Genomic DNA, 14,779 nt, shown 5'->3' on the forward strand with positions numbered 1-14,779 from the left:
CTATTCATTTGAATAAGCGAATCAACAATTGGTCACATGTTGACCTAAGGATAAGTGGTCCATGTCCCACATTCATACTGAAGCCATTGTGTTTAGACATGAGATGAAAGGAAAATACTTCAAGTGCTCGTGAGGATCCTTTCTCGCGGATGAATCTAGCCCAGACAAAAGCTTTTCTTTAAATGAGCACTCATTCTAAAGAACGGGGAGTGCAGGGCCCCTTAAATGGGTCAATGTGCTATCGTTCCAAGCTGATGATCCACGGATCCAAAATCCAAGCTTGACTTGCACATTATCTCAAAACCCCATAAAACCGAGAGCACAAGCCTGGCAGGCTGGTCCTTTTGAAATTGGATCGCCATCTGTCAATGTTGACCCGGTTTCGCGTTTAGAGGCCTCTGGTCACGCTGGATCGAGAAAGCCTTCCTCCAATTTGGTGGGAGTGGATCCTCTTTTGAGCCTTCCCCAAACTCGAAATGAAACAGGATGATGGTGTCTTTGAGAGACTCTCGAGATCTTGAGAGATAAAAAATGATCCATGAAAACCAATCGGCTGGTTATTGCTCCAGTTATTTTGGGCGAGTTATTTTTATGACCATTGACATTGTTCCAAGGAGTGTTCCATGTCGGCAATCAACGACTCAAATTCGGAGATAAGGTCCCTTTTGGAAGGCGGCCGGCCGCTCCTTGGGAAAGTTTCCCGATCGAAAGCCACACATACACACTGAAAGATCCAAGGAGTACACCCGTCCCATCCTCGCCGCAAGGAAGAGCAAAAGAGGGAGGCACAAGAGCCTTTCTCCATTTGCTCCCTTCTTTGGCTTTCCTTTTTATGGCCCTTTCGCGTAGAGAAGAACCACACAGACAGACGGAACACAGCATGCCACGTGTCAGCTGACGAGTTCCTGAATATGACAGAACAAGATCAAGAGCTTAAAAGTAAAAAACACAAATTTTATTTTACCTTCCATCTATGCACCGACTATTGAAAATGGCTGTTACCAATGAAATATCATATAGTTATTGCGCGTCCAAGACGTAAATTGTCGTAAAGTCGTAAAGACGCGTTTCAAAGGCATTTATTGTTCCCTTTCAAGCCTCATCATTTTTGTTCAGTCTGTCAAGTTCTAGTGTTTTTCTGATGCTAAATAACGGACGTACATGTATATGCGGTTCCGTCTTTCTGTGAGAAAGTCTTCTATGGTTTGTCCTCTTTGGTTGCTCCGCGGCCAAAGAGCGAGAGCGAGGACCCTGATCCATTCCAGAGTTAGGATAGGACCGAATAACCCCCACCCTTTTGCCCTACTTGGTCAGACGGAGAAAGCTCTCTCGAAAAAAAGAAGAATTGAGATACCTTGCAGAGGACTGGGATCTCTCTAAAAATATCCGATCCCGAAAACATATATCTATATATTTACATCCACTTCTTTCAATGTGTCTTGTTGATTATCCAGCGTGCTCCCAAGTGTCTATTAGTTACCTAGAGGCGAGAGTCATGTGTCAGTGGTAGATTGAAACAATTGACTGACCCTCAAGCCTCTCAATCAGGTGGTTCCTTTGCTCCCAGGAAAAAGGGCGTGTTATGAGTGAGCCTTGAGTCCCATCATGGTGACCAAAGATCAGCCATTGGTAGGGTGGAACCTTCGTTGATAAGATCGAATGTGCTAACAGTTTCCGTTCTCAATAATTTCAGTCGGACGACAATGCCAGCTTCTTGCGAGCTGCGCGGGCGGGAAACCTGGAAAAGGTCCTCGAATACCTCAAGACCGACACGGACATTAACATTTGCAACCCGGTAACTATCGATCTTCTAGTCCAACTCCTTATCAAGGATGATCCTTGACGAGCCTGGGGTCTTTTGATTATGATTGCAGAACGGTCTCAACGCCCTACATTTGGCCTCAAAAGAAGGCCATGTCCATGTGGTCAACGAATTGTTGTCCCGTGGGGCCAAGATCGACTCGGCCACCAAGAAGGGAAACACCGCATTGCACATCGCATCGTTAGCTGGACAGGTTCGTGACTGGGCTTTGTTTATCGTACATCTTTGCTGCAACCAATTTTGTCTTTTTTTCAATTCAGGAGGAAGTGGTGAAGATCCTCATTGAGCACGGGAGCTCGGTGAATGTTCAGTCCCAAAATGGCTTCACCCCATTGTACATGGCCGCGCAAGAGAATCACGATGGTGTGGTTCGATTTCTTCTCCAATCTGGTGCCAACCAGAGCCTTGCCACAGAGGACGGCTTCACCCCTCTAGCCGTCGCACTGCAGCAAGGCCACGATCGAGTAAGTTCTCGCCATGATTGAGATACGCGTTCTATCCATTCCAAACGCTCCTTCTTCTTTAGGTTGTGGCAGTCTTATTGGAGAACGACACCCGTGGCAAAGTCCGATTGCCCGCATTGCACATCGCAGCCAAGAAGGACGACACGAAAGCGGCTGGACTTCTGCTCCAGAACGATCATAATCCCGACGTGACCTCGAAATCGGGGTTCACTCCCTTGCACATAGCCTCCCATTATGGAAACGAAAGCATCGCAGCCTTGCTCCTCACCCGAAATGCCAACGTCAATTATGCCGCCAAGGTAAGTGCATTTTGCACAAACATCTAAAGCTCGAAAGAAGCCATAGTAAGGTAGAAAGAAACATGCAAGTGGAAAGGTTTCGAGAATGACAACAAAACTGGTTCCGAGAATGACAACAAAACTAGTTCCGAGAGACCACGATTTAGAAATTGCCTCTCAAGGAAAGGATTTAAACTCATTGCGTTTGAGGAACATTAATATGCCACATTTGGGATATTAGACCAATTTTGAATGATAAAAGTCGAGAAAAGCTTGGCTCTTGTGGCCAATTATAGGTATTTTTACGCCATGACATGACCAAGAGTCGCAATAAAAGAAGAAAAAAAATAAAGGTAAAGAATGCGTTCCCAAGTAATACATGCTAGTTAAGTCAATAATTTAGATAGTTGCTATTGGCTTGAACGCCAAGTGAGGAAACCCTAGCTTTTTGTCCTGTTTTTGTCAAGATTATTCTTTAACATTGGGACGCTTTATGAATGAGACGGCAAACATTTTGATTATTTCGGCTCAAAAATATACATTTTGTGCCTTCACTCCCTGGTGATGAATATCCTGCTAATCCCTGCAATGCTAAGTGAGTCATTACTTGAGAACTAATTATAAATCATTATGAACTCTCGAACAATTAATGCGATTAAATAGTGGTTTTATTTGTCACAAGACGTCCTCTACCATTGAATATCAAGTGCTTTAATGCTACTATCTCCCATTGCCATCTTGGCTCTTTGCTTCTCCATTTGCAATTGTCCGCGAGGAAAAAATAGTTGGAAGCCGTAAATGTGTCGGAAGTGGGGGAAATCCCTATCAACGAGAGAGTGGTCAAGAATTAGAAAAACATGTCGATTTCCCCATCAATAAGGTTCCTTGGCCGTCGGGACATTTCAAATAGGTGATGAAAAATGCCTTGTGAAACTTGCGTTTCGCAATTTAGAACTTATCACCCAGGCAACAAGGTCAGATGAGACATGTAGCATGTGTACTTGTTCTCAAACCTCAAGAGAATGGAAACCAGTTTTAGTTTTTTGGAAATTGCGCCGCTTTGACGCCAAGGATTTCCAATTTTTCCGGACCGACGACCGATCATTGCATCCCAAAATTAATTCAAAGTCAACATTGATATATTTACAAAACTCTGGTCAATTCGTTTGACATAAGATTTAAGGACGGGGACAGGGCAAGGATACAACAACAATCGTAGTGGTGATAATAATAATAATAATTGGCTTTGTTTCTGACAACAAATGTTGAAATGAAGAGCGGCTTTGACAGGGGGAAAGAGGGGAGGGGCTGGTAGGAGTGTCTTTAACTCCACCATTTTATATATTTTTTTGATGGGGGATGAATAAATAGCCCTCTGACACTTGAATCAACGCTCTGAGAGGATCATTAGAAGTTCACAAAAGTCACAATTCCAAGCTTTCCATGATGGTCTGGTCAAACTCACACATGGCACTCGAGGTCTCTTCGGTGATTGTGTTCAAATTGTGCTTGCGGTTCAGTCCCTCACCACTGAAGGTAGAGTAGTGATAGATGGGCGGGGCCTTGCCCATCACGGCATCTTCCGTAATCTCCACCACTTTCACACCCGTGCCCAAGATCTCAAACTTGACCGTGAACAACAGTTTCTCCAGAATGGTCCGCACCCCTTCAGAGCCCGCATTCTGATAATGAGCCTGAAAACGGAAAACGTGGGATTTACTCGGGTATTCTTCCCATGCAAGTTGCCAAGGGGCCCGCTCTTACTTTGTCTGCAATCAGCTCGAGGGCTTCAGGGGTGACTTTGACTTCGACATCCCGGAGTCCCCAGAGATTCTGGAATTGGGGGATCGGGCTGTTCTTGGCCTCCAGGAGGATCTGCGCCAGTTTGGTCTGCTTGAGCCCTTGGAAGTTGTACAATCCACTGCCACCGCCACCGGCAGCATCCTCGTCGGAATAATCGCTGTCCGTCGAGCTCGAGTACGAGTCCGAGCTCGCATATTGGAAGCTCTTTTCGGAACAGATCTTACTGGACTTTGTACTAATGCCTGCGACAATGGATCATGGAATGACTTATGTATGCTTAGTCAGATCGTCCTAATCATGATGATTGGTTACCTTGGCTGGAGTTGTTGGAGGTGGTGGCGGAGGTGTCCATACTGGCAGTGGAGTCCCTTCGGTCACGTTCGGTCTCGTCCTCGACTCCAAAGCAAATGAAGAACAAGTTAGCGGAGTTGATTTGGAACTTCTCCTTCTCCTCTCTCACGTTGGTTTCCGTGGAACTCAGAGGGCACACCGAGGGTCCAGTGGCTCCACTCTCCACTGGCGGCGCTTGGATGGCTCGCCGAGTCAAGTGGATGGTTTTCCCTTCAATTAGCTCTGCAAAGGAGAAGTCCCCCAAAATAGAGCAAACTTCCCACCTTTTGCTCAATGCTCAATGCTCACTCAAGCAAACGGCTCTCTCGCATGCCAACCTACCCATGAGTTCCTTCATAATGTTCTGACGGTGCCATTCCCCATCCTCGTCATCATCATGGGCTCCATGTCCGATCTTGTCCATTGCGTCCAGGAATATGATCCCTCGTTGAGCTCGCTCGATGTCGTATTCGGCCTTTTTGAACAATTTCCCCACGATGCCGTCCACGGTCTCGCCCGTGTAGCCACGGAGGAGCTTGGCCAGCCAACCCGTCCTTTGATTCTTGGTCATGGGTCTCTTTCTGGAAGGAGGATCCACATGGGCGGCGATATTTAGTACTCATTTTTTTCTGGCAGAAGTGAGAATGAGTGGTGAAATGAGACTGAGACTCATACTCACTTGAGACCTTCGAGTTCCATTGCCTTTTGCTTTGACACCAACAGACTGCAATCAATTCTGACGTAGGGGACTTCAAGAAAGAAGGCAATGTTGTCGGCTATCGCATCCAAAGGACGACTAGATCCGGTGGAATCGAAAGTGAGCGCGTTGGACCTCTTCAAGTGGACTTTGTGGGAGGAGGCCTCGATAATCACCCGAGCGACCTTTGTGTCAAATTTTGATAAGAAAAAAAAGCAAGCTTCAATCAGTAAGATTGTTGATATCTCTGGCGTATGTACATTAGACAATGATGCAAAAGACGATTGGTCAGCATTTTTGATGGATGTACTCTCTCAATTTGGCGTCCAGTTTCCGAGTTGTTCTACTAAAGAAAGTTGGTCACTTACGATGGGCGAGAGATATTCTTCTTGTGGAGATTCGTGATCTGAGAGGGCGAGACTGTCTTTTCGTTGGCGATTCCCATCGCGTTCGAACTTCTCTCGGGCGTAGTTCCGACAACGAGCGGAGAACTCCCCCTGATGTCTGCCATGATTATTGAGCTGATATTGGTTATTCTTAGGCTGTCCGGGTGCACTCGGGTTCTGAGTCCTAATCAATAGATAAATGAACGAATGACAATGACATCGAAATGGAACCTTACTCTCTCTCTGTGGACGATGATGGCCTTGCGAGGACTTACCCGAAGGTGATGTCACAGAAATGGTTGTAGATGGCCACGCTCAAGGCGCGCTTCATGATGTAGTGTCCCACGATGTGTCCATTGAGGTACTCGTAGATCTGTTGGGGTGGGGGTGGGATCCGGGATGCGACAGTCTTCGACACTTTCCGTCCAATTGTTTGGACTTCCATCCTCACCTCGAGATCACTTAACACACACTCTGTTCGGTGGAGAAGAGGGAAGAAAACTGCTTATTGTCGTCGTCCAGCCAAAGTAACGTTTGTGTCACAATCTCCCCCGTCGGGCGACTCTCTTCCCCTCCTCACCCTTTTGGCCAATGCTTCGAGAATGTTCATAAAATGCAGGGCGCATGTACAAATCCCAACCCTCAAGCAAGCCCCCAACCCTGGAGTTCAAGAGAGAGACTTGTTTGCGTTCAAGGAGGATTGCAATGCTTGATTGATCTTGCCTCGGAAGATGGTTTCCTGGAGAGACGTGTTCACTCAAAGAGAGTTGGACAATGACTGATCCGGGGCTGATTTCGATATTCCCCGAGACACAGTGGGCAAAAAAGAGCTGGACTTTGAACCTGGGATCGATCATTGATCGGGAATATGGAGGAGCGCCAATGACAAAGTCCGATCTGGGTATAGTGTAATGAGCGAATTCGAACGATTCCAATCGAGAAAGCCTTACTATATATTATCTCTTTTGGAACTCAGCACACATGTATGCATGTCCATCTGGTCGCAAGATGACCGGCGTCTCCATTTCCCCTGCTTATTAGCAGGTATTTCGGATATACATAAATATATACATTTCTAGATGGAATGATGCATCCATCCATGTTTGGCGAGATTTCTGTCCTCTCCTGATCTTTGAGGAATGAATGCCAAATGACATTCCGCGATCATGTTTTATGTCCTCGTTCATCGATAAAAAACAATTTAGTTATCGATTGAGCGGCGTTAGTCGCCAGATGTGAGCAATAACGAGCTCCAAAGCTGATGAAACTATGAAAACAGTTTGATCAGTGAGTGGTCAAATTTCATCCGATTTTTCTCCTCGTACCCCCCCTCACTCATGAAATGAGGGACAAACGGGAAGACATTCTCGACAAATGAGCAATGTTCATTGGCATAGTTTGGCCTGACGAGCCTCTTCATCGACAGAAGATAGGCGCCTTGATTCTAGTCTGAACCAGTTCCAGTTTCCCTCAAAATTATCCATTTTTCACCCCATGGTAGTTGTACGTGTACTTAACCGACTTCTCGAGGGTCTTGGAATTCATTTGTGGAGTTTGATACAAGGTTGAGACACTTGGGCTTTTTTAAGAGCATTTGGTAAAGAGTGCAGTTTTCTGAAGGTTATGGCTTCCAAATATAACGATGCTTCGAGACAGACTATTCTCGATATCAGACAGATCTCGTCGTTCACTCAGGAACGAGTTTTCTTTGTGATCTTTTTTTTTAATCACGTTGTCCCTCAACCTTCAACCTTCAACGGCATTTCCTTGATCCCAATTTTTGAACTCGAAGGCTAACAAAGATTGTGAACTCGTACGAGAGAGAGCTAACTGACCTTCAACCTTGATTGAGGAAATCCAGCTCCCCATTTGGTATAGATCAAATATATTTATGATGTCTCAGTTATTACTTGTCCCTTACCTTTTTGTCCCATGGCGTTAGTCAAGAATCAACTGTCAAGTGGGAAAGCCATCTCTTTCTCCGGCTCCGACAGCCACCAACGAGTAACTAAGCTAAGCTAAGCCCAACCAGACAACAACAGACTTAAATCTCCCTGAGAAGCCTTCCAGGGCACCTCCAATAAAGTTGAAGTCTGTTACCAAGCGGGATTAGCTTCGAGCTCGGAAACCATGAGCGGCAGTTGAAGGGGCAATGTACTGATTGCACCTTTTCTAAAGCACTTCATGGAAAGATAGTCCCTTTTACCGAAGCAAACTGTTCTTGATTACTGGCTCTTTTGTGCTCTTTGACAATTTGGCACATTTCAGATTAAATAATGGTGTTCCGTTATAAGCCTAGTTTCCAGTTTGCGAATTTTTGTAAAAAACTGTTTTAAAACGCGTTTATTGCCACTTGAGGTAATGACAACATGCATGTAAATTGTGCCTAATACGTGGACATTTAAACTAAGGAGCGCTTCAATACAAAACACTTCCTCACCTGTAAGGTAGACATGTGAAAGCTACAGCAATCTATTTCTCAATTATCATTTTTAATCTCTTTCATAGCCGTCATTTGGATGGAAATCAAGACAGCTGCTCTGAGAAATGTGTTTGTTCCCTCTATGACATAAGGGTACTTCTATGTACCTATATCAAGCTTTATTCCGGCCGGCTTTCCTGACGATTTTTTTTCGGCACAACAAGGAGCCAAACAGTCGAGTATATTTGTGTGTATGTACGTCTACGTGTACTTGGAGTACTTGCACTTCCGCAACAAAACTGCAATCAAATGAAGTATTTTGAAACTGTGTTTCTGATTAGAAGCTCCAATTTTAGGCTGATCCCTCTGCCCATATGTACCAAAGCACATTTTTGTGATAGGTCCGTCCACATAAATAGATGTGTTACAAAACTGTCAAGGTTGCCAAACCAACAGGTTTTCCTCGCCAATCTCGAACGTTTGCAACCGGGAAAATGAGCAGGCAATCATTTCACCTTCGATTCCCGGTTTTATAAGCGCTCACAATGAGCTAATTTGGATGAAGTTGTAAGGTAGAAATATACTTAATTGAATTAGCTTCATAAAACGTTTCATTGAGGGTGTCCTCTATGTAACCATCCAAAATTGGTTGACACTGTCTAGACAGCGATTGACAGTGGCTTTGTCTTCAAGCCGTTCATTATTACACGAAGGTACATTTCAGCTTGGCTTATAAACCTGATCGATATGAATAAACATTCGATTCACGGTGATTGACAGAGCTCCGCAAATAATGTACTGAAATGAACATGTACTGCCTCAATTGATTTGTTGCCATGAGATCAAAAGTTCATGTTCGTCGACATATGAAACTTTGGAAAATTCTAGTGACTCAATTGAGCTTTTTTGCGCCCTCATACTCGTATTATGTCCATCTAAAATAGAGTTCAATTCACTCAGTCCTGGCGTCAAACTGACGCCATCGTGTTCGATGTGTGATCTAGGGAGCTCGTCGGAAAACCCGTCTTGACTCTTCAAATATCTCCGAGTTCAAACTCTTACCTGGATTTCAGAGCAAAAATCTGTTCTTCTTCTTCTTCTTCTACCAAAGACATTTATCTTAATCGAAAAAAACACGAGTGTTTTCACTCATTAGTAAAATGTGTTTTTTTTTTCAGTTGGAAAATTGAAAAGGACAAGCAATAATATATGATGGACTTGTAGGGTTTTTGTTTTCAGTAAAACAATACCATCTTTTGTCAAATGATGTCTCAGCACAATCGAGCGCGATAAAAAATGTAATGCCTTGTGAAGAAACGGAAAAACAGGTCCTATTATGCAATTGAAAAAAAGCAAAACCTATTTTTATAGAGAGCCCTTTTATAAATGGAATCTTTTTTACCCAGCTCAACAACAATCGTTTGAACTCACAAGGATTCCGAGCAACAAAAAATGTTTCCCACAAGACGCGTTTTTGCCCTATGTCTGAAGGACTTTTCAACCATACGAGATAATGACGACACTGAGCGAAAATTGCCTTATTTTCTATTCATTAGCTAAGGCCCATGTTCTCTTTGAGCCTCCCTTCAGGCTATTGCTATAGCCTCTCATCGTATCTTGTTGCTTAATACAGGGTTACAGGGTGGTCGTACAAAGTGGGTCAAACATATTTCTGACAGTGTACCCACCACCCTCATAAGTCATGTTTTTTTTTCCACGGGGGTAGTTATGTTGAGGGTTGTGAATCGTGATCAGATCGGTACTCGAGCCGACTTGGCTGAGATTTTTCGAGCATGGCTCTCTGACATGTTTGAGGTCAATGACCAACAAGTCAACTTGTGAGATAGCGTGATAGAAATTGAAGCTTGAAATGGCAACTTTTTTTCAATGGAAACGTGGAGAAGTGGGTAGAAAGACCGAGGAAGGCACCGGTTGGAATCTCTTTTCCATGGAAGTAATGCCGGTTTATGCAAAAGAAAAGTGACCTCCCAAAAGTTGCGCAGTTGCGTGATTACATTTGGTTACTTGTTGCGCATTGCCTGTGAAAGAGAGTGCCACCCAAAATTGTCTTCGTACATGTGTTCAATTCTGTGGTATTGTTTCGTATTCAGCAGAGCCTGAAATGGGATTTACCGTACTTTATGAACTCGCTTGAAACGGAGGCCTTTCCAATTTTGAGCACCCTGTTTGCCTCAACGTTAAAGTACAGAAAATAAAGAGAGCATGTGCCCTTATCACACCACCTATTACCAGCCTAAAAGTTTGTCTAGGAGAGTCAAAATAGGATACAGTATCTCAAATTAGAGAGCAAACTATGTCTGACTTTGAACGACAGAACATTCACCGTCTTTGTTGCTAAGCTCGATTCCCTGGAACCTTTTAGCTTCAGCATTTTGAGGAGGCTTACTCTCCACAGCTACTAATTCAAACTAAATCCTATGAAACACACAAGCATTCGAAGGAAAGAAATGTCTTCTGGATTTCTCGACTACGGAATTCAGGACCAAGGGGGAAGGTCAGTCGGATGCCTTGACCTGAATTGTCTCTCACAGAGAGTCCAAGGCAGAGGGGGTCGAGGGTGAGATTATTCCGATTGACTTGTCAATGCTCCCACTCACCCTTGGATGCTTGATCACGATTTAACCAAAAATTTCTAGCTCACACCCACCCACCCCCCATCGGGAATGTCATATCTCCTGGTGAAGTAGTAACCCTCAAGGGGATTTTCCCGAGCATTATTGAAGTGACGTGTCTTCATCCGCGACTTAATGAGACTCATTCATGGTCGGAAATTACCCAAGTCTCGCCGTCACTAATCTTTGGCTCAAGACGGAAAGAAATATGTTATCCTAATGGGTCTGTGAAGGACAGCGGGTCTGCTAGTAAAATTAACATCAAGACAAGGCCGATAAATACAATCGTGGCTATACGTTTTCCTTTACAGCATAGCATCACTCCGCTTCATGTGGCGGCCAAATGGGGCAAGGCCAATATGGTCCAATTACTCCTGGATAAGGGCGCCAATTTGGAGTCCAAGACCCGCGATGGACTCACCCCGTTGCATTGCGCCGCCCGATCCGGTCACGAGAACGTGGTGGACGTCATGATCCAACGGAGCGCTCCCATTTCGGCCAAGACCAAGAATGGACTGGCCCCTCTACACATGGCCTCTCAGGGTGACCACGTGGACGCAGCAAGGTCAGTGAAGGATGATGTCGATTATGATTAATTATTGCATGAGAGATTAGCGAAATTGTGGTTTAATGAATGAATAAACATCGTGAGTTAGGCGACAAAAAGAGGAATGAGACAGAAGAATGGCAAAAAAGATCGGTGAAAGGCATAGTTCAATTTGTCATTGAGACTATCGAGAAAAAGCCTGAGAGCTTCTGTAGGCTAGAATTTGGAGTCGATTTTAGGCTGAGACTTGTTGTTTTGTTGTGAATGTTGATTATATTTTAGACGATCGCTGTGAGTAAAACGTTTCTGACCTGAAAATAAGAAGCTGCTGACTTTTTTTCTATTACAAGCACTCACCTGTTTGCTGATAGCAAAAGAGCAACCTTCGAGTTTTAGCGAATGCGTACGTTAGCGTCAATCGTTTCCCTGGAATTTTTTTATTTACTGTGATTGTTGTAATATATGAAGCAAAATCAGTTCATTTCCGTTTACGATTTCAAGGCCCACCTCTGTTTTAAGTTACCGGAATTGTTTCGGCGGAATTGTTCGGCGATGCCTTTTAGAGCCCTGCCAAGGCATCTAAAATTGAGGCTAAGTGGTTCTGCTGAAACTCAAAAACAATTACTCAAGTTCTTGGAAATTTTTCTCTAAATATGCGCTCATTTATATATGTTTCTATTTGATTGCCATCGAGAAAGCCTTTCAATCACCTGGTAAATTACATGATATGCCAACGTTTAGCCATTAAGGTAAAGATGTGGACTTTCCTACTTACCTTTACATAATTCTTTATGCTTTCATGATCAATGAACCACTGGAATATGGACGAGAATGCTTGGATCGAGAAGTCGCATTTTGGAATCGATTCAACACATTGCGTTCCTTTTAATATTACACTGATTCCAGGTCGCTGGACTATTTTTTTTAATTTTCATCTCAACCGAATGCCTGGATAAAACATTATGCCTTCTCATGAGCGCTTCACAGAATAAATGAGGTAGCTTTCTTGTGGCTAAATCATTCATTCTGTGCCCTTTTATGTACTGCGCTGTGAAGAGGCATAACTTTCGACCTAGTCGATTGATTGAGCTAATATTTAAAATATGCCATTGCAATGACTTTGGGCCAGTCTCACTTAAAGGAAAATGCGATGTGTTCATTCATCTCCAAATTGTTCATTCTAGATCCTTATTCCAGTTGTTTGTACGTGATCCTAATGTGACCAAAGAAAGACCAATAGCCGTTCTTTATTATTTAAAACACCAAGAATCTGCTTAGATTGCCAGTTCCCTATTAACCGTTGACCTCCCATTAAGGAGAGTTGCTTGAAATAAAGTTCTTAAAATTGATTAATTTTTCGCGCCACCCTTGACTTACTGGAGGTCACTGGTTCCTCCCAACCAATGTTGGTTTAAGGAGTTAAGAGTCTAGATTAGATCATACCCCCCTCCATGACTATTTTGGTCAGAATAATATTGTGTGTTCTGAGTTTGCCAATTTCCCTTCTATTTCCAGGATCTTGTTGCATCACAAGGCGCCGGTGGACGAAGTGACCGTCGATTACTTGACTGCTCTTCACGTGGCTGCTCATTGTGGGCACGTGAGGGTGGCCAAGTTGCTTTTGGATCGCAAAGCCGATCCTAATGCCCGTGCCCTTAACGGATTCACCCCTCTCCATATCGCTTGCAAAAAGAACAGGATCAAAGTGGTCGAGCTGCTCCTCAAATATGGAGCCTCGATTGAAGCGACGACCGAGGTAAAGCAGATGAAGTCCCCCAAAGTACATTCAGTTGGGTGCGAATCATGACCATGTTACTTCCCTCTTTTGCAGTCCGGTTTGACCCCGTTGCACGTGGCATCCTTCATGGGTTGTATGAACATCGTCATCTACTTGATCCAACACCAAGCTAGTCCGGATGAAGCCACGGTTCGCGGCGAGACTCCTCTTCATTTGGCTGCCCGAGCCAATCAGACGGATATCATTCGCATTCTTTTGCGCAATGGAGCCAAAGTCGACGCCAGAGCCAGAGTAAGCACTTTCCCTCCATTATCTTGGCTTCTCCTAGCTCATTAATAAATGTTCAGCACAGCTTGTCCAGTGTTATGCAAGGCCAAATTAGCCTCGCCCGGCGAAGGCCATGATTTACTTTGTCAACGCTTCAACTCTCGTGTGGTTTAATGGAACCAGGGATACCAGGGATGGGCATCATATTGCCCAAGGGAAGATAGATGATTGTATGAAAACGTTATATTGTACACAGCTACGCGTCAAGTGTTGACCTTTGATAAGGAGATTTTCTCCTTGGATGACCAGATGATCACGATTCGGCTTAGTGATCCATGCATGGCAAGCTTTGACATGATTCCAATCCCTAGGGAGCGAGTGGAAGACCCAAACAATTTGATTTGGCACAGTTTTTAGATCATATTGAATTCAGTAACTCTGTCAACACCGTACTTGTCGATCAAAACAAGCGGAAACATTGCATTTTTTCCCCCTGTTTTTCAATCTGCATGTCTCAATGCCGTAATTGAGGGCGAGGTTATCGACTGGCTGAATGGAGGATTGAATGCAATTCTCGAAGGCTTAACCCTTAGCTCCAGAGATCTAACGGAGGGTCGATGATCAATTCCCATGTTCATGCCAACGTGCACTCACTCGCACTCAGAACTTGTGTGCAATTGCGTATATCCCTAAGTTTTATTTGTATTTTTTTCTGTCTTCAGGAACAACAAACCCCTCTTCATATTGCCTCGCGATTGGGCAATGTGGACATTGTGGTTCTCTTGTTGCAAAGTGGCGCTCAAGTGGACGCTACCACCAAAGATTTGTACACAGCCCTTCACATTGCTGCCAAGGAGGGTCAAGAAGAGGTGCGGACATCAAAAGGATGAGTTATTTTGTCGCTTGACCAAGCTTCATGTCTGTCACGTATGCCTTTACAGGTTGCTGGTGTTCTAATTGACCACAACGCTTCTCTGACTGCCACAACAAAAAAGGGATTCACTCCCTTGCACCTGGCGGCCAAATATGGCAACATCAAGGTCTCGCGCCTCCTTCTTCAACGGGAAGCTCCCGTGGATGCTGAGGGCAAAAATGGCGTCACACCCCTTCATGTGGCAGCTCATTATGACCACCAGAACGTGGCTCTTCTTCTACTAAATGAGGTATAACTGAAAGAGCATCAATCGTATTGTATCATGAACTGACTGTAATTGTCTGGAATACCTCAGGGAGCCTCCCCTCATGCTGCCGCCAAGAATGGATACACTCCATTGCACATCACAGCAAAGAAGAACCAGTTGGACATTGCCAAGAGCCTCTTGGAATATGGCGCTAAAACGGACGCCGAATCCAAGGTAAGGTTGAAGGCTCAAAATGAGGAAAGAAAAAAAG

The 14,779-nt window shown here is 44.3% G+C and overlaps 2 protein-coding genes across 4 annotated transcripts in view; one reads left to right on the plus strand and one right to left on the minus strand.

Moving 5' to 3' along the window:
- LOC131891703 (ankyrin-2-like) overlaps nt 1-14,779 on the plus strand; it is a 58,857-nt gene that overhangs the window by 5,508 nt on the left and 38,570 nt on the right. For both annotated transcript variants that reach the window (XM_059241328.1, XM_059241329.1), the window contains exons 3-12: nt 1,694-1,795; nt 1,875-2,015; nt 2,083-2,286; nt 2,349-2,585; nt 11,147-11,400; nt 12,898-13,138; nt 13,214-13,411; nt 14,110-14,256; nt 14,329-14,550; nt 14,617-14,742. In XM_059241328.1, the coding sequence (XP_059097311.1) occupies nt 1,694-1,795; nt 1,875-2,015; nt 2,083-2,286; nt 2,349-2,585; nt 11,147-11,400; nt 12,898-13,138; nt 13,214-13,411; nt 14,110-14,256; nt 14,329-14,550; nt 14,617-14,742 (1,872 nt within the window). The remainder of the gene's footprint in view (nt 1-1,693; nt 1,796-1,874; nt 2,016-2,082; nt 2,287-2,348; nt 2,586-11,146; nt 11,401-12,897; nt 13,139-13,213; nt 13,412-14,109; nt 14,257-14,328; nt 14,551-14,616; nt 14,743-14,779) is intronic.
- LOC131891704 (ATP-dependent Clp protease ATP-binding subunit ClpX-like) lies at nt 3,686-7,853 on the minus strand. Of its 2 annotated transcripts, none has more exons than XM_059241331.1 (8): nt 7,702-7,853; nt 6,056-6,254; nt 5,763-5,964; nt 5,377-5,579; nt 5,040-5,278; nt 4,680-4,940; nt 4,329-4,609; nt 3,686-4,258 (listed from the first exon to the last, which is right to left on the minus strand). In XM_059241331.1, exons 1-8 carry the CDS (start codon nt 7,712-7,714, stop codon nt 3,989-3,991), a joined length of 1,668 nt encoding a protein of 555 aa, XP_059097314.1. In that variant the 5' UTR covers nt 7,715-7,853; the 3' UTR covers nt 3,686-3,988. The 2 variants fall into 2 exon arrangements, with proteins under 2 accessions (XP_059097314.1, XP_059097313.1); XM_059241330.1 differs by lacking the exon at nt 7,702-7,853 and adding an exon at nt 6,361-6,613.

The sequence above is a fragment of the Tigriopus californicus genome, chromosome 12 (genome assembly GCF_007210705.1).
Source record: "Tigriopus californicus strain San Diego chromosome 12, Tcal_SD_v2.1, whole genome shotgun sequence".
In the NCBI taxonomy this organism is placed as follows: Eukaryota; Metazoa; Arthropoda; class Copepoda; order Harpacticoida; family Harpacticidae; genus Tigriopus; species Tigriopus californicus.

Coding starts and splice junctions, on each gene's coding strand:
- LOC131891704 (XM_059241330.1), bottom strand. CDS start 6,406: ATGCGCCCTGCATTTTATGAACATTCTCGAAGCATTGGCCAAAAGG. Junction 5,279..5,376: donor ATGGAACTCGAAGGTCTCAA/GTGAGTATGAGT, acceptor TCCTCCTTCCAG/AAAGAGACCCATGACCAAGA. Junction 4,259..4,328: donor TCGAGCTGATTGCAGACAAA/GTAAGAGCGGGC, acceptor TTCCGTTTTCAG/GCTCATTATCAGAATGCGGG.